We start from the raw sequence: 18,053 nt of genomic DNA, 5'->3' as shown, positions 1-18,053 counted from the left end.
GGTTATAAGATAAATGAAAAAAAACTGAGCTACTCGCTCTTAATTCGGATCCCAACTTGTTTCCTATTAATCTCAGGGCTCAAGCCAGGAAATTAGATCCAATAAGATATTTGGGCATATATGTCACGAATCAGTACCATAAATTATTCGAATTGAAAAACCTGAGGACTAAGCAGAAGATAAAAACCTTATTAGAACAATGGTCTGTGCTCCCCCTTACTATCATAGGGAGCGTCTCTATGATCAAGATGTCTATCCTTCCTCTTTTAAAATTTTTATTTTTAAATGTCCCCATTCGTATTAACCAATTATATTTCAATGAATTGGACACTTTGTTTAGGGAATTTATATGGGGTAAAAAAGCCCCCAGAGTAAAATTAGCTATAGTGCAATTACCCATTACCCAAGGGGGTCTAGCGCTCCCGCAGGTACGGACATATTATGAGGCGGCTTTGTTAAATTTTTTGGTCGATATTTTATACTATAAGCGGAACTGTGATAGTTTTTTTTTTAGACAAAATGATCTTAGAAGCAGGAGCTCAATCTTTCTTTTTTCTAAAAACAGCTAAATTACCGAAAAAGACCCGCTATAAGTCTCTTCGAGAATTATCGTCTAGGCTTCAGGCTGTCTTTAAGAAAACAAGCTCTTCTGGTTTTCAATATGTTACATTAAGGGAGTGTAATAATATCGGCCTATACCTTCAATCTAGACATATTGATATATGGGAAGAATGTGGCTTTTTTCAATTCAAGCACTTTATTGTCCAAAATAGAGTTCTGTCCTGGCAATAAATTATCATAAGAGCAGAAGGTCATAGAAAACCTATGTTTCTCGAATACTTACGGCTAGTCCACTTTATATCCAATACGGCGGGCATGTTAAATACTCCACACAAAATTATGATAGATTTATATGCTTCTAATTTCTTTGGGTTGGGTAAGTGGTACTCTATACTGAGGAATCAAGCCCAGGATAAAGTTATATTAAATCATTTGGAGAAAATAGTGCGAGAAACGGGTTGCAGATTTAGTCTCCAGGAGTGGGAGAAAATCTGTCTCTTAGGCTATAGGTCCTTACGTGCTGCTAACTTTAAAAGAATGTCCTTTTTATCAAGGTGGTTTGCCTATTGGACACCGTCCATACTGCAGAAAAAATTCCCCGATTGTGTGAATAGGTGTTTTCGGTGTCATCAGGAGGACGAAGGTGGTTGGCATCATATTTTTTACTCCTGTCCGTTATTGGACCAGTTTTGGAAAGAAATTTTTAGCGATATGGGCACTGCCTTGGGATTGTGTTTTTCTCCTCAAGTTGAAACTGCATTGTTTGGGGGTGTGAGGGACGAAGCTATTCTATCCAGTGGTGATAAAGCATTTGTAGCAATCTCCTGTATGGTGGCTCGTTCCCTGATACTTCAAAATTGGAAATCGAAGGAGATACCAAACCATCTAACGTGGCTTAATAAAATGAAAAGGATTTGTAGATTTGAAGAGGCCTATGCTAGGAGAGTCGGGGGAATAATGAAATTTAACAAAAATTGGAAGGGGTTTAGGAAATTGCTTGTTTTTAAGGACAGCTGCGGATCTATTGTCGCTCGTTGATTCCTAGAATTTTAACGGGGTATATTGACTTAGGATGATTGGGAATTGTATAGATCTGTATGTTTCGATAGATTGATTGGGGCAGTGCGCCTTTACTTGTTTAATCATGATTTAGCAAGTTGCGGGGGGTGCGACGGGGGGAAAAAGGTTTTTATTTCCTGTAGGTGAATTTACAATGCTATTTACTGCTTGCTATTTGCATACGCACTTTACTTGCTCTACTTTTTGCACTTTATGACTCAAGTACTGTATTTTCTTGACGTAATTATCTGCTGATATCGTATTTCCACTTTATGTGGAATTAATTCTCGTGTGCGATGCTCGTTGTATTATATTCTAACAAGGCTATGATTTGTTGGTATTGCATTGGCACTTTATTTGGGGGTTTCTTCTTAAAAATAATTGTAGTTGAAGACATGAGTAGCATTTCTTTCTTGTGCAAGATCGAATATTTACTCAGATATATACTTGCCATGGAGTTGTTTTATTCTTCACTACATTGTAATACCGTTTCATTGTATAATAAAATGGAATGAAAAGCCCACGGCATCGATCTAAGGAATTATCTTGCATTTCCCAAGTTTTCTTGCCTACTTATATTCAGCTATCATTTAGATGTAATCCTAGAAACCTTGTACATTGCACCTTTTTTTCGGCTCAATAAAAAAAGAAAAAAAAAAAAAAAAAAGTACAGCATTGCAATGTAAGTATTGAGACCATCTCGTATGCCGACGACACGCAGCCGATTGTCCCCATTGAGGATGATATTGTATCCACTCAATCAAAATTTAAAAGCTGCATGTCTAGCATTGCAACGTGGATGAAGAAGATCTTCCTACAGCTCAACTCATCCAAAACAGAGATACTGCTGTTCGGGAAGGCCGAGGAAATCTGGTCGCCCGACTGGTGGCCTCTAGAGTTGGGAGAGGCTCCTTCCCACAAAAATTGGGCTAAGAATCTTGGCATCAGGATTGATAATAAGTTATCAATGGAGGAGCAGGTGAAGACATGGTCAGGGACCTGCTTCGGAACCATGAGGATGCTAAGTAAAATCTTTCCCTGGATTCCACTCTCGGCAAGAACAACCCTTATCCAGTCACTCTTGGTTAGTCGACTGGACTATGGCAACTCGTTGGAATAAGGGAAGACCTACTATCCAGACTACAGGTGGTGCAGAATACCGCAGCACGCCTCGCCCTTAATAAACCGGCCCGCACTCCTTCTGCACCCCTTTTGAGCCAACTTCATTGGCTTCCGATTAGGAAACGAGCTATTTTTAAGATGCTATGTGTGGTATTCAAGTCTCTACAGGGGAATGGCCCTGCCTACCTCAATAAGAAGTTTACTCTGTACAATCCTATACGGCAACTAAGATCTAGCAACCATAACTTCTTGTGCTCACATAGAATAAATAGAGCTAAAATGGGGGGGTCGCGCCTTTTCGTATCTGGCCCCCAGTCACTGGACCACTCTACCAGAGAAGATCCGGTCCTGTCTTGAGATATCCTGTTTTAAGAAACTCTTGAAGACGTGGCTGTTTTGGGAAACTCATTTCTCTAAGCGCCGAGAGATCCCTGTGGGGATGATTCGTTTGCGCTATATAAATGAGTAAATGTAAAGTAAAGTATTCACTGGAAGAAGTACACAGATACAAGTATTAAACAGTGAATTAAAGATGTGCAATAAATATGATGAGACACAAACAGAAAAAAAACAAGGCAAAACGTTTTCTCCCATAATCTGGAACGACACTCCTTTAACCATTAGGGCCGCTTCAAACCTGCTTAAATTTAGCAAACGGCTGCAGAAGCACCTCTTTGTAGTACACTACATCATGACGCAGTAACAGTACATGTCCAGCCTCAGCATCCACTTTTCCCTCCAAATACTCACTTAATGTCTTTGGCCTTGTACAGCACTCAGCTGCCTTTTGGTTAGGTTCGCACTATCCAAATATCAAATACATAGTGTTATACCACAAAAATGTTTAATAATAGGATAGCTGTGGTACAATACCTATTTAAATCGACAATATATTTATGAACGCTTTCGAATGCCAGGTAGAATCTTGTCAAAATTTCTATGTTATTTTCTCTGAATTCTTCATCCAAGTCCTGTAGTTCAGGCTTTGCTTCCAACTTGCTTTCCCAAGCATCTGGATTCTGTGAAGGAAAAACACAAGTAAGTGATTTAGTTGCTTTGCAGAAAAGAAAACACATTCACACGCACTGGCAAAGCCAATAGGTCTGGTTATTAGTGAAAGTGCTTGTAAGTAGATGTGTGACTTAACTGGCTCTCTGCGTGTGGCACTAATATTGCTTTTGACTTTCGGTGCAAATCTGTGTCCCACAAAGATTGTGTTTTAGGAATACTGAATAGAAAGAAATCTTGCAGAATAGAGCGAAGCGAGTAAACAGTAAATGACTGTTGTGATTACAGGTGGTAAATGCAAAAATAATGTTGAAGTGTGGTGGCGGAAGCAAAGAAAACAGATGTAGATTTGAAGTTCCAGCATTCCTGCCCCCTCTCAAGTACAGTATTCAAGCCACTGTCTCTGCATACTAATTACAACAGTCAGATGAAGAGTCAAGTAAGATAATGATTCCAAGTAACAATTGCAGGAACTTCCAATGCATGAAAACCTTTGCTACACGTGACATTACCCATGTTCTAGTGTAGTGCAGTTAACAAAATAAGTTGGCAATAGCAGTGTAACAAACAAAAGGGTGGCATTTTAATAGTATCTTTAAGAAAGCTTATCTGCATGGCTAACTGGCTGTTGTTCTGCCGCATCAACCGCTAACCACCATATCCAGTCCAGTGTCTTTTTAACCAGGCACTTAATCAGAGTTTTTAGAATAATTGTAATGACTCCCACACTTAGTAAAAATGAGAGCAGGAGAATATGTTCAAAAAGTGATTGACTAAGAACACACAATTGTCCAAATAGGGAGATTGAGATTAAGAAAACATGTCTTCCAGTTCCATAGTTTCCAGCTACCCCACTTCTGCCGTGACATAATTCTGACAGCAAGGTCACAGGACTACCCTTCTATGGGAAATGTTACTGTGTTGGGGCTCTGTCCAGATTTATGAGACATCGCTTATTTCCAGCATTTTTAGGTAAAGCGGTAAGGTTGGAATTAGATGTCAAGTCTCCTTGCTAAATGGCAAAAAAGTACTCACCGTACCACATGTAGAGGTGGTGTCCATCCTACTGAATTGCCCATCTTGTTAGGAGTCAAGTTAATGTGTTTGTTTAGGGCACTGGCTGTCTGTATTCAGTTTATGTCTAAGTTCACCCAATATTTTCACATAACGGCAGAAAAGCAGAAGTAGATTGTAAGACATTGGATTTGGGAGATTAGGTGCTTTGCAGACTATGCAGTATCTGTGGTGAATGCTGTTGTTTACAAATGGTGTTTCAGCGAGGTCCATTTCATTGTATTCACATAACAGTTATTCATTTTGTAAACTTGCGTCACCAGAGGCGACAATGAGATGATGAGGAATTGAAACTTAAATGCGGCATGCCACAGTAATTCACTCAATAAACTAGCTCAAAATCCAGCTAAGTTACATCTTTGAAAAGGGTCTGATTTGGAGAAGGTGTTTATGGAATGAACACACATGACTAATAGTTACCCTTGCACCTCCAACAGAAGTATTTTGGTGTATCGCCACATGCAAAGTGTCTCTGCACACCCAAGTGCCCTGTAAAGTGATAGTGGAAAGTTGGCCTTGTCTGTTTGTGTGTGTACTGTACATATGTGGGATGTGTATGGAGTGTATCCGTGTATTTATTCACCTGTGTGCTTGCCCGAGTATGAATGTGTTGCATGTGTGCTCTGTCAGCTGTGTGTGTGAATGTTCACATATATGCTTGCACAATACCCTAAGAGTGCCTCTTCTCACCTTTCCTGGCACAGTCCAGAGAAGGAAGGGAGAGCCTGCAGGAATACACTGCTGTGTCCGACATTGCAGGGAGGCTGATCGCTGCAGGAGGAGCCTGAGGAAAGGGCAGCAGGCTACAGTGGACATAGAGGGCAGGGACAAAGATAGGGGAATGAGGCAGAGTCAGGAACAGTGGGAGAAAGCAATCAATCAATCAAGGGTTGGTAAAGCGCAACTACTCACCTGTGAGGGTTTCAAGGCGCTGTGGGGGGTTGAGGAGCAGATCAGTCTAAGTGCTGGGGTCATTGGAAGAGCCAGGATTTGAGGTCCTTCCTGAACTGGGGTAGCATGGGAGAATGTCTGAGGCGGAGAGGAGGGTGTTCCAGGTGTTTGCAGCGAGGAAGGAGAAGGACTTTCCTCCGGTTCTGGTCTTGCGGATCTGTGGGGTGGTGGCCAGGGCGAGCTGGGCAGAGCTTAGGTGTGCGTGGAAGTTAAGGCAGCTGTTCAGGTATGCTGGTACGGCGTTGTGGAGGGCCTTCTAAGCATGGGTGAGGAGTTTGAAGGTTATTCTCCTGTCTGCCGGGATCCAGTGGATTTTGCGGAGGTGTTGAGTAATGTGGCTGTGCTGGGGGAGGTCGAGGACCAGTCTGGCTGCAGCATTCTGGAGCTTGCAGAGGTTTTTCTGGGTAATGTCAGTGTAGAGTGCGTTGCCGTAGTCGAGTCTGACCTCGTGGTCAGAATATTGCTCTCCCCTCGCACAGCTCCACCAAAGAGTGTCTACCCCCAGCGCTGCCCAGGTAGGTGTTCAAGGCCTGCCGACTCCTGCTCAGGCTCTGCCCTCCTCCCTGCTCGTGTGATCCTCCTTCGCTGTACCCTTAGTTTTTGCCGTTTTTGCCCATTCCTTTCTTGTGCCTCTTTCTTTTCCTTATTCCTTTCCTTAGTACTAATTTCTTAGCCCTTACTTATTACTCATTTCTTTCTTCCCTCTTTATTTCCCTTTCCCGCTCTTCATCCGTTTTTCGCCACTGCTGCCCCCACAGACCCTCACTATACCGTGTGTTCCTGCTCCCACCTCCCAGCTGTCCTGCCCTCCCCCCCCAGCCCCTACTAACAAAGGCAAGCCCATCTGTGCTCATCCGCGACCCGACTGCGACCAGCGCCAGGGACTTTGGTCCTCCAACCCACCAGCACTACAGCTCCTCAGCCCTCTCTGCACTCAACACCAGCCAGAACAACAACTGCAAGTGTTCTTCACCTACCGACACCCACGGACCTTTCACCTGCTGCCACTGTCTCCACTCCTTCTCCGAGACACAGGAGCCAACTTAACTGACTCTCCTCAACATCCGCTCCCTCCATAGACATGTAGCGGAAATCTGGGACCTCCTGGGCGAACGCTGCCTCGGGCCGGACATCGCGATCGCCATCCCCGAAGGCTACAAGATCAACCGGAAGGACCACCCCAACCTTCCCTGAAGAGGCATCTCTCTCAAGCCCAATCTCCGTCCGAGCACCCACACCGACGGGCCCACAGAACTGATGGAACACCTTCACTTAAAGATACAAACCAACCCAACCACCACCCTCCGAGGCACCCTCATCTACAGACCCCCTGGACACCGTGGACCTTTCTCCGACTCCATCACCGACATCATCACCCCACAAGCCATCACCTCCGACTACACCTTGCTGGGAGACCTCAACTTCCACCTCAACAAACTCCAAGACCCCAACTCCTCCTACCTCCTGGACAACCTCTGACTCAAACAGATCGTACCAGATCCCATGCACTCAGTAGGACACACCCTCGACCCCATCTTCACAGCAGGAAACTCCATCACCTTCAACCACACCTCCGAACTCCCATGGATGGACTACCACTGCAGCCACTTCACCTTCAAAACAAACATCAGCTGCAAATGCCTAAACCAGCTCCAACGCAGGAATTGGAACCAGATCTCCTACGACCAACACACCGCCTGCCTCAGCAGCTTTGCTCCCACCACCATGGATGACGACCCAACCACCCCCACCCGAACCCTGCACAGTTGGATCACCGACAGCGCCAATACAATTGCCCCCTCAAGAAAACCAACCCACACGCCAAGAGAGCCAGCTGGTTCTCCACCGAACTCCGAGAATTGAGACGAACCTGCAGATGCGTCGAAAAGTTATGGAGGAACTCTAAAACCACAACAGACCTTGACAACTTCAAAGCAGCCACAGCCGCGCACCACCAGCTCATCAGATACACAAGGAAGAAAGAACTCCAGGACAGAATCTCCGCCCACGCACACAACAGCAAGGAACTCTTCGGCATCATCAAAGAGTTTGCCCAACCCAACAGCGAGACAACTGCTATCCCCCCATCCCAGGAACTCTGCGACAGACTCTGCACCTTCTTCCATCACAAGATCAAGACCATCTAGGACAACTTCGATGACGACCTACACGCAGAACCTACACCCACCATTCTCTACGCCACACAGCCTACACTTCACAGCTGGACCTCCCTCACCATTGAAGACATTGTGAAGACTATGAAGTCAACCCACTCTGAGGCCCCCACAGACCCCTGCCCCCACTACATCTACTGCAGAGCTTCAGACATCATCCCCCCAAGCTTCGACAAATCATCAACTGCTCCTTCGAGACCGACTCCTTCCCTGACGACTCAAAACACGCAGAGATCAAGCCCCTCTCGAAAAATCCATCAGCGGACTCCACCGACCTCAAAAACTTCAGACCGATCTCCTTACTCCAGTACCCGGTGAAAGTCATCGAAAAAGCCGTCAACAGCCTTCATAGAAGAAAACAACATCCTCAACTCCTCTCAAACCGGTTTCAGGAAAAACCACAGCACCAAAATCGTCCTCCTCACCGCGACAGATGACATCCCCTTCCTCCTCAACAGAGAAGAGCCTGTGGCCCTCATCCTCCTGGACCTCTCCGTAGCCTTCGACACAGTCTCTCACCCCACCCTTGCCCGCAGACTACACGATGGAGGAATCCGGAACAAGGCACTCGACTGCATACGCTCGTTCCTATCCAGCAGAACGCAGAGGGTCAGACTCCCAACCATCCTCTCGGATCCCACACCAACCACCTGCGGAGTTCCCCAAGGATCCTCCATTAGCCCCACCATGTTCAATGTCTACATAGCCCCGCTCGCACCCATCGTCAGATCCCACGGACTCAACATAGTATCCTACACAGACGACACTCGACTCATCCTCTCCCTATAACAAATCCAACGTCTCCAAACACCACTTTCAAGAAGGAATGGAAACAGTCGCCAGGTGGATGAAGAACAGCTGCCTACAACTCAACTCGGACAAAACCAAAGTACTCATCATGGGCCCACACTCAGATGCCTGGAACGACACCTGGTTGGCCACCGCCCTCGGGAACCCACTCTCCTCCACCGACCACGCACACAACCGTGGAATCAGCCTGGACTCTGAACTCAAAATGGACCACCAAATCAATACAGTCTCCTCCTCCTATTTCCACACCCTCTGTCTCCTACGAAAGACCTTCAACTGGATCCCCTCGAGCACAGGAAAACCGTCACCCACACCCTCATCAGCAGCAGACTGGACTACGGCAATGCACTCTACACAGGGATCAACAAGAACCTCACCCGCAAACTGCAGAACATCCAGAACACATCTGCCAGACTAGTCCTCAACCTATCGTGCCACTGCCACGTCACCCAATGACTGCGGACACTACATTGGCTCCCGGTCGAGAAGAGAATCACCTTCAAGCTCCTCTCCCACTCCCACAAAGCCCTCCACAACATCAGACCTGCCTACCTGAACCACTGCCTCTCGCTCCACGCACCTCAAAGATCCCTTCGCTGAGCCCAGCTCTCTCTTGCTACAGTGCCGCACATCAAGAAGACCAGAACAGGAGGTCTTTCTTTCTCCTTCCTTGCGGTCAAGACATGGAACACCCTCCCTTTCCACCTCAGACAGTCTCCAAGATCATGAAGGCTCGCAAGACCTGGCTCTTCGACGAATTGCAATGAACTTCCTGGAGCTGCACCCCCTTCTGCGCCTGGAGACCCTTTAGGGTGAGTAGTCGCGCTTCACCAACCCTGGATTGATGGAGTCTGCTGCGGATGAGTGCGTGAGTGACGGTCATTCTGGATTTGTGGGGTGGATCCATCTGAAGGTCTTTCAAGGCAGGCGACGGGTATTGAAACAGGCAGAGGAAACAGAGTTGATCTGGCAGTCCATAGTGAGCAATGCATCTAGTATGAGGTTTAGTGCGTTGTCCATTGGGGTGGGGGGGGAGTTCCTAGCACAGAGGGCCACCAGGTATCGTTCCATGTGGAGGGGGTGGATCCCAGGACGAGGACTTCTGTCTTGTCAGAGTTTAGCTTGAGGCAGCTGTTCTTCATCCAGGTGGCTACGACTTTCATCCCTTCTTGGAAGTTGTGCCTGGTGACAGTGGGTTCATTGGGGAGGGAGAGGATCAGTTGTGTGTCGTTGGCGTAGGAGACGATGTTGAGTCCTTGGTTCATGATGATGGTTGCGAGGAGGGCCATGTAGATGTTGAAGAGGGAGGGGCTGAGAAAGGAGGCCTGGGGCACTCCGCAGTTGCTCTCTGTCAGTTCCAAGAGGTATGGTGGAAGTCTGACCAGTTATGTTCTGCCTTTGAGGAAGGATAGGATCCAGTATAGGGCCTTGTCGCAATTGTTGGAGTCGTGGAGTCCAGTGGTTAGGGTGCAGTGGGAGACGGTGTTGAATGCTGCAGAGAGGTCAGAGCGCGCTCGGGGTCATCACTTAGCTGGTGCAGCTGCGCGGAAGGAGAGCAGTTTCACCTACTAGGTGGGGAAAAGAATCACTTATCAAAGGGGTAAAGATGCGCAAGGAAGCAGGGTGGTGTTGCAGCAAGAAAACGCAAAAGAGACACGCATTTGGTTTGCTCGTATTTTGGCTTTGACAATGCTGTAATTCAACAAGCACTGGCAAAGCCAAAATAGGAGTGAATCGGCACAGAATAGACTGAGTCTACAGGGGTGCTGTAAAAAGGAGATGGACTAATAGAGGAATCCTGAACAAGGTGGCTTCTAAATAAATAATGAAGTATAAATGACGGAATGAAATCCAATCTGTGTGCAGACTAGGTTTTAAAAGTGTTCACTTCCACAGAATGCCGAGAGCTAACACCAGGCTGATTAACAACCAAGGTAGCCACTGACAATAGCCAGCTGAAAGGCAGTAGCCAATAGCAGAAATGGGCTGTCAAAAAGCCCTTTATGTATCTTAATGCTAGTGTACATGTACGTGTATGTTTTGTGTTGTGTGACAACACTTGCTTTGTTGTCTGTAGGCAAGATACCAAAATGTCACAAAAATGTGCCATTTAAAAGGCCTCCACAGCTCACTGGAGTTAGGACCGAACTATATTAAAGACATAAAATAATAAACAATAAAATGGATCAATGAAGAGCCACAACACATTGCAGAGTCCTAATTTTGCTTGATATGTCAACACTTAGAGAAACATAACATTCTCTTCATATCAGCCATGCTCAACAATTTTTCTTGTCATGGTGTTATGCGAAAATTAATCACACCAAAGTATCATACATTACCTTGAAGTAACTAAAGTCAAATATGAGATCTCCATATTTCTGTTGTTCGGTTTTATCCTTCAGTCGAAAGACATTTGGAATAAACTCAGAGAGCCTGAGAAATTCAGCAATGATGGCATTCCCACGAGAGACGATCCGTAAAATGGCCTGACCACAATGATTGTTCTCCGCCAGAAAATCCACCATTGTGAAGGCAGCTCACTGATCTGTGGTTGAGTAGGTAAAGGAGTGAAGTATCTTATATAGTGTGGAAACACCTAGAAACAAAACACATTTAGAAGGGTAGACCATGTAAAAGTTCAGTTTACAAAACACAAACCTATTTTAATTGTTTGTCAGATGGCTACCGCTACACTGAGCTTTCCTTTGCAACATTTGCCATTACTGCTAGATCCCTTCTCCAGCGATCCAAGTACTGCTAAAGCACAAGGACAGAAGTGACTTATATCCTAAGGTAAACTTGCTGTGCAACCATATAAATAGATGAGATACAACCGCATTGCACCTATATCAGAGCAGATCTTATCCGTACAGGAAACGTTGTTTTGGAGTTTCCCACATTTACTATAATCTTTACTTTGCACATTTCAGTCGCTGCCAATGTCAATGTTAAATGTATTTTGGTTCAAGTAGTACAGAACTCTACAGCCTGACAAACACAAAACCTTGTCCCATTATATTGGGTTAGGTTTTAAAAACTATATTATCAGCATAACAGTGGAATTATGCATCAAGGAATAACATGTGTATCAATATCTATGCACCAAGGACCATTAGATTGGGTATGCAGAAACCTATCAAGTTTTATTATTTTAATGCCAAATAAAAAAAAAAGCTATTATTATCATCATGAAGACAATCATACAACAAAACAATTCTGCAATGCAAAATGAAGAAGAACACAATTGTGTGTTACTTATGTACCGACAGAGGCACTTCAGGAAGCCTATAAGCCCATATTTAGGTCTGGTGTTAGTCAAGAACATTTTATTTTACAAACATTATATAATAATATACTTACTTAACATGACTTTTAGCTAGCTTTCTTCGTCTATTCGTTTGTTACTGTGTCATTCACATTTTGCTCCTGTCCACTACTGCACACAGCATGGGGTAGTGGGTCAGCTTAATAGTGCCACTGGCTAACTTTGATGTGAGTAACTGCATTTTGCTCTTTGACAAGACCACATCTGCATACACAGTTGTTCCTTTTATTGCCAGCGTTTTTTGTTTTTAGTTTATCATAACTTTGTGTAAAATCCTCATGTGATAGCAGGACTTTCTCCCAGCTATTTGTGTTGCTTTTGATGTGAGCACAGGGTATGTTCGACTTTTGCGCTAGGAGCACTGTGAAATGAGGATCTGCAATATTTAGATATATTCAGAACCCCGAAAGTATTTCCTAGGTGTTCCAAGCGTGGGGGGGTCCTGTAGGTATACCATAGGGTCCTTATAAAACCTGTTCTATAGGCCCTGGTATTGGAGAAATTGCCCAGTTCATTTTTCCATTGCAGATCCCCGCCCATAGGTTAACATTAGAAAAGGTTATTAGTTAATAACTAGAGAAGGAAAAGCCATAAAACTAGGATTAAAAGACTCAGTAGAATGGTAATGACACATTCAACAATATGGTATTGTTGAATTTATTCTAAAAAGGTACAGACAAGATGTTATAAGACTTTCTTGCCTGTACGCCAACATTCAGCCCTCTAGTAGCCTGTCCCGATAGGTCAGAGATAAGTTGATTAGACTGGCTGCTTTAAAGAGGTGATAAATGACCCATGGGGTTAGGAAGCCTTTCTGAGATGAGAGGTTGCTGGGCGTAGGAATGCCAATGCCAGGGGGAGGGGTAGTAATTAATGCTCTTCAAGGGAAGGAGGAGACAAGATAGAGAAACCAGTTTCATTTTCAACCCTCCTCTTTCACCCCAGCCAGATGCTGGGCTTAAGGAAGGAATGAGCAGATGCAAGGGGGAAAGTCTATGGAGATTTGCCATCCTTTGGGTGTGTTTAGCCAGCTCTTCTCTCCCTGCTGAAAATTCTGACATATTGAATTTTGGAGGAATAGTGCTTTCTGGGATACTCATTGTGCTACACTTTGGTGGAAGTGGTCATGCAATGGGGTGTTGCCCTGCACCTCATTGGACAGGAGTGCCCTCCTGCTTGACCCCAGAGAACACTGAATCTGAGAGATTAGCAGCAGATCTGAGAGGCAACTGTCTCTCAGATCTGATGCTTGAAAACTAAGAGAGCAAGAAGGGTCCATGCTGAAGAGTTTGATGTGCCTTAACCAGGATCTGCACTCTGAAGATTGTGCCTGTTGAACCATCTGAAACTACAGCCCTGTGGATCAAACCCGCTTCAAAAGGAATAAAGAGTGGACTACCTGCAAGGAAGCTACATGTTAACAGAGCTCACCTGGACCATAACCACATAGAATCCTCAGCCTGGAGTACTACTAGTGGATTTGTAAGTGTTTTGTCCAAGTGGTTTGTGGGAATTGAAGTCCCAAACTTTCAAGGCCCTCTTGGAGATTCCAGACCCTGGATTGTGTTTTGGACACTTTGGACACGCAAGAGGAACTTCAGGAAGGAGTTGCTAACGGAATTAAGCCTGCTGGAGGAGGCTGCATGAGTCTTGTGAGAAATCCTACAGAAAAGTTGCTAAGTATGAATTTGTCCCTGCCAGAGGGAACCAAATGTCCAAAAGTGGAACTGTTGGTTTCTAAGCACTAGAACGTGTCTAATCTTTAAAAAAAAATCACATATCTGGTTCCCTGCAGTGGATTGTTTTCCCATTTTTGTGTCATTTAAAGATAAACATATTTTCTATTTTTATAAATTAGTATTGGATTTTTATTGCTTAATTATTTACTGAATTGGTGTTTTTAAATGCTTTATATACCGGTCTTTGAAGTTAAGCCCGCCTGCTAGCAGCCAAGCTACCAAGAGTTGAGCATGGGAATAATTTTCTAAGACCTGTTCTGGGCCCTATATCATGTTAGTAGTATTATTGCCAGTGGTAAATGCATGCTTTCATGACTTTACCGGCAAGAAACATGTTGATCAATGTGGACCATTATATCCACTCTGGCCTACATTTTTTTTTAACATAACCTAGGGTCTTACATGTTAAAAATTTGACTTCTAATTCCCTACAAGTTATTTTTAAACTCCCCACTCTACTCATTCACCGCTCCCTCATCTTCACACTCACACTTCACTACGGCAGTTTTAAAGAACTCCAGCAAAGAGCCCCCCTGCGGGGCCAGTTGAGCATTGCAGCGCTGGTCCAACAAGGAGCTGCCCTATGATGAAGCATGACACCCCTTGGGGTGTGTGAGGGCTCTTGCTCCTGAAGGATCAGATCCCTCTGACTTGATCCTTCAGGCATTACCTGACCGACCTTCCTACAGGAACTGCACACCTTCACGCATACCTACATTCCTGGGGGTGCGTGCGCTGGACCTTTATCTGCTCTCTGTCCCTCCTTGTGATTTTTTGTAAATGCATATCTGCCACTACTAATAATTCAATTTCCAACAATTGATATATATTTTTACACATGTCATACTATCCAACACACCCTCCGCCCTCTAAAAAAAATGATGCCGCAGACATGTCACCGAACGGCATCCTAGTCAATCTAAACACTCCAAGTGGGGTTATGAACGAGGCTAAGTTCATTGATGTTTCATGAAGTCTGGCCTGATGGTAGGCAGATCTGAGGTCCAATGTGAAAAACACAAATGCCCCTTTAAGTTGAGATAGCATTGTGGTTATATTAGATAGGAGCTACCTGTCCACCACCACAGAGTTAATCAAACCTCTTAAAGCAATGCACAATCTAACTTCTCCAGAGGCTTTGCATACCAAAACTACTGGAGAGGCCCATTCTATAGTTTCTACCTTTACAATAAAGTCTTCCATCTTTAACTTTTCCAACATGGCTTGTCTAGCCACAATGGGAACTCCCCGCACTTTAGATGCAACAAGATAGGAAACTTCTTTAAGTGCAATTTGTGCACATACATGGATTCACACCCAAATCTATCACAAAACATATCTGGAAAATCTTGAAATTTCTTTGTTATAAATTAATTTTGCTCTTTCGTATGAACAGTGTGGACTGAAAATGTTCCTCTCAAAATTATGAGAGGGACACTATTTGGGTGCCGTTATTTATCCCATATCTCTTTGATGAAACCAGCTGATAATGCAATCACATTTGCATGCCACATAAATCTTCACTACAGTGAGTCTATTCTTGTATTCCAATTCTATGTCAGTCCACGGAGACTCAGATTATGCTTCTCTTTGCTTTACTGCAAACACAGCAGCCAATAAACAACTTTAAACATTAGCATACCCCGGAAGTACAATCCCCTCAATAGTATGCACCAATCACCATCAGTCCGTTATTGTATGAAGTTCGTAAAGAGCACATCACGTCTTCTTTCTTTGCTGCTGCAGCAGCGAGTTAAGTGATTTTGACATTCTATTGTGATTGTTTGTTTAGCGCGATGTTTAGCGGCGCGTGTGTCGCGCGCTTGTTAGCTTAATTGATCTTCTGTGTATCGCGCTTCAGACGCACTTGTTATCTTAATTTGGATCGCGCTTCGGCGGGCAACTTTGATTCTGTGGAGTAGGAGCGGGACAGACGCGCGCTGCGCGCTTGAGGAGGCAGTCTGCTTTCCGTTGCCACGCGGTCTGCGCATGCGCGAACGCCCGCATCGGAGTTTTCATTACTGATCGGGTTTTCATGCCCGTGGACCGCTTCTGCTTCTACCCTCAGTCCCTGGAACGCCCGACGGGGTGCAAAAATGTTCAAAGGCACTGCCTTAGGGGGAATACGGGTGGCTCCCTCCACTATTAACTGTTTCCTCACTGGCTCAGGTTGTTTTGTGGGTTTTTTCTTTGATTGCTTGCCTGTCAGTGTCACCCCTGGGTTGTTCCCCCCCCCCTGAAGTACCTCCTAAGTCAAGCAGATGGCGTACTACGCCGAGGAGGCAGACAAGTGGGCTGAATATGCGGATGATGTGCAGTATGATGAGGTGCCCTATGAGCACCAGCTGGAGGAACACTTGGTGGAAGCCCTCGATTCCCACTTCCAGAGTTCAGTGAATAAGGCATTAATTAAAGCCTTAAAGCCATTTACGCAGCCACTACAAAGCTATGGCAAACATAAATTTAAAGTTTCCCATGGCGGACCGTCACATCATCATTCGGCCGAAGTTCTTGCCAAGATGGCAGCTAATGGCCTTAATGACCATGGGGGCTATGGGAGTTCTTGTCCGTCCTCTTGCGCTTCCCTGAAGTATCAGGGCAACGTGGATGACTCATCCTCTTCACTCCCAGACACTTCTGACTCCGACCAATCGGAGGCGCCTAAGAAGGCATCAAAGAAGAAGCGCAAGACGCAACCAGAGAGCACCCTCCCTCCCAGCAAGAACTTGCTCTTCAACCCGAATAATATTGTACATCCACGGTCCACCGAGTGGGTGCCATGCGTGGAAGTGGCACATTATGTCGAAGGCAATCTGCGGCAGGGTTTCAAGCGCGAGGTGCATGCTGTTCTAAGGTCCTAATGCCCCAGGCCAGCCCTCTTAGGCAAGGTGAGGGAGACTCCAGAGCTGGATCCCACACATGGCCACATTCCTCAAAGAATTATCTAAAGACCCCAAGAAAGGATTGGACAGGGCATGGAGGGGCTGTAAGGATAAACTCCTCGACGTGTGTGGGCCCCTCACAAAAATCTTGGACGCGGCGGTGCAGGCCAAAGAGTCCAACACACCACTGGATGCGACAGAGATCCTGGAATGGGCGCAGAGGGCTCTCTGCTTTCTAGGCAATGCCAAGTGTGCCGTGTCTACAGAACGGCAGCGTTCCTTTCTTATGCATATCGACCTACAACTGGAAGACATGGCCTCTACGGAGGCGGGTATCATGGCGAATGGATTGGTCTTCGGAGAGAAGTTCGTTAAGGAACTAGGGAAATACGTCACCACCGTTTCAGCTCTTGACAAAGTCCAGTGTAACATCAAGAAGATCTTCAACGCTGGCCTATTTACCAGGGCCGGACGCTCCAGGGGTCGGGCGGCAGGCTGTGGTTTCAATCAGACCTCAAGAGGCACAGAGCAGCGCGGACGAGGGGCTCCCACCGCTCCAACTTTTACCCCACCAGGAATCGTGGAGGTAGAGGCCAGAAAGGAGGATACAGAGGTCACAACAATGACAGAGAAGCTCAGAGTTATCGTCTGGTGTTGAATCTAAAAGAGTTCAATTCTTGGGTAGTGTATCGCCACCTCAAGATGGAGGGCATTCACTTACTTTGGGATCTACTCCTAGAGGGGGACTCGATGGTGCGTCTCGATTTAAAAGACGCCTACTTGGCAGTTCCTATATTTCCACTCCACAGGCGGTTCCTGCAATTTCAGTGGGGAGGCGTTTGGTACGAGTATGCTGCTCTGCCATTCGGACTCTCGTCCGCCCTTAAACGATATCCTGATAATGGCTCAGAGTACCACTACAGTACTTCATCATCTAGCCTGGACGACGCAACTCCTTCAGGAGTTAGGGTTCGTCATCAATGTAGACAAATCTGTCATGATGCCATCACAGTCGATGGAGTTCCTGGGGTTCCAGGTGGACTCAGTCTCTGCTCAACTTTTGTTGCCTCTCAAGAAACTAATTGCCATCAAGAAAGAGTTGAGGAAAGCGTTGTCTGCTCCGACTATATCATTGAGGACATTGGCCAGACTGGTGGGTCTGCTAGCCTCGTCCATTCAAGCTATTTTTCCGGGTCCCCTTCATTACAGGGCACTCCAGAGGTAGAAAATGTTACACTTACGCAAGGGCCTCAGTTATACGGAACAGATTCTGATAATGCAGGAGGCGAGGACGGAGATTTCATGGTGGTTAGATCACATGGACGCCTGGAATGGCAGGGCCATA

The 18,053-nt window shown here is 45.5% G+C and overlaps 2 protein-coding genes across 2 annotated transcripts in view; one reads left to right on the top strand and one right to left on the bottom strand.

Moving 5' to 3' along the window:
• Positions 1 to 18,053, top strand: part of NSMCE2 (NSE2 SUMO ligase component of SMC5/6 complex) — a 683,358-nt gene that overhangs the window by 4,416 nt on the left and 660,889 nt on the right. The gene's annotated exons all lie outside the window — the stretch shown is intronic.
• WASHC5 (WASH complex subunit 5) overlaps positions 1 to 18,053 on the bottom strand; it is a 330,547-nt gene that overhangs the window by 308,964 nt on the left and 3,530 nt on the right. Inside the window, exons 2-3 of the mRNA XM_085604961.1 lie at positions 11,102 to 11,358; positions 3,616 to 3,761 (exon numbers count right to left, since the gene is read on the bottom strand). Of these exons, the coding sequence (XP_085461087.1) occupies positions 3,616 to 3,761; positions 11,102 to 11,287 (332 nt within the window). The 5' untranslated portion in view covers positions 11,288 to 11,358. The remainder of the gene's footprint in view (positions 1 to 3,615; positions 3,762 to 11,101; positions 11,359 to 18,053) is intronic.

Source organism: Triturus cristatus, chromosome 5_1 (assembly GCF_964204655.1).
Source record: "Triturus cristatus chromosome 5_1, aTriCri1.1, whole genome shotgun sequence".
NCBI classification, from domain to species: domain Eukaryota; kingdom Metazoa; phylum Chordata; class Amphibia; order Caudata; family Salamandridae; genus Triturus; species Triturus cristatus.
Note: the sequence above shows the minus strand (reverse complement) of the source record. Positions and strands in the feature narration are given on the sequence as shown.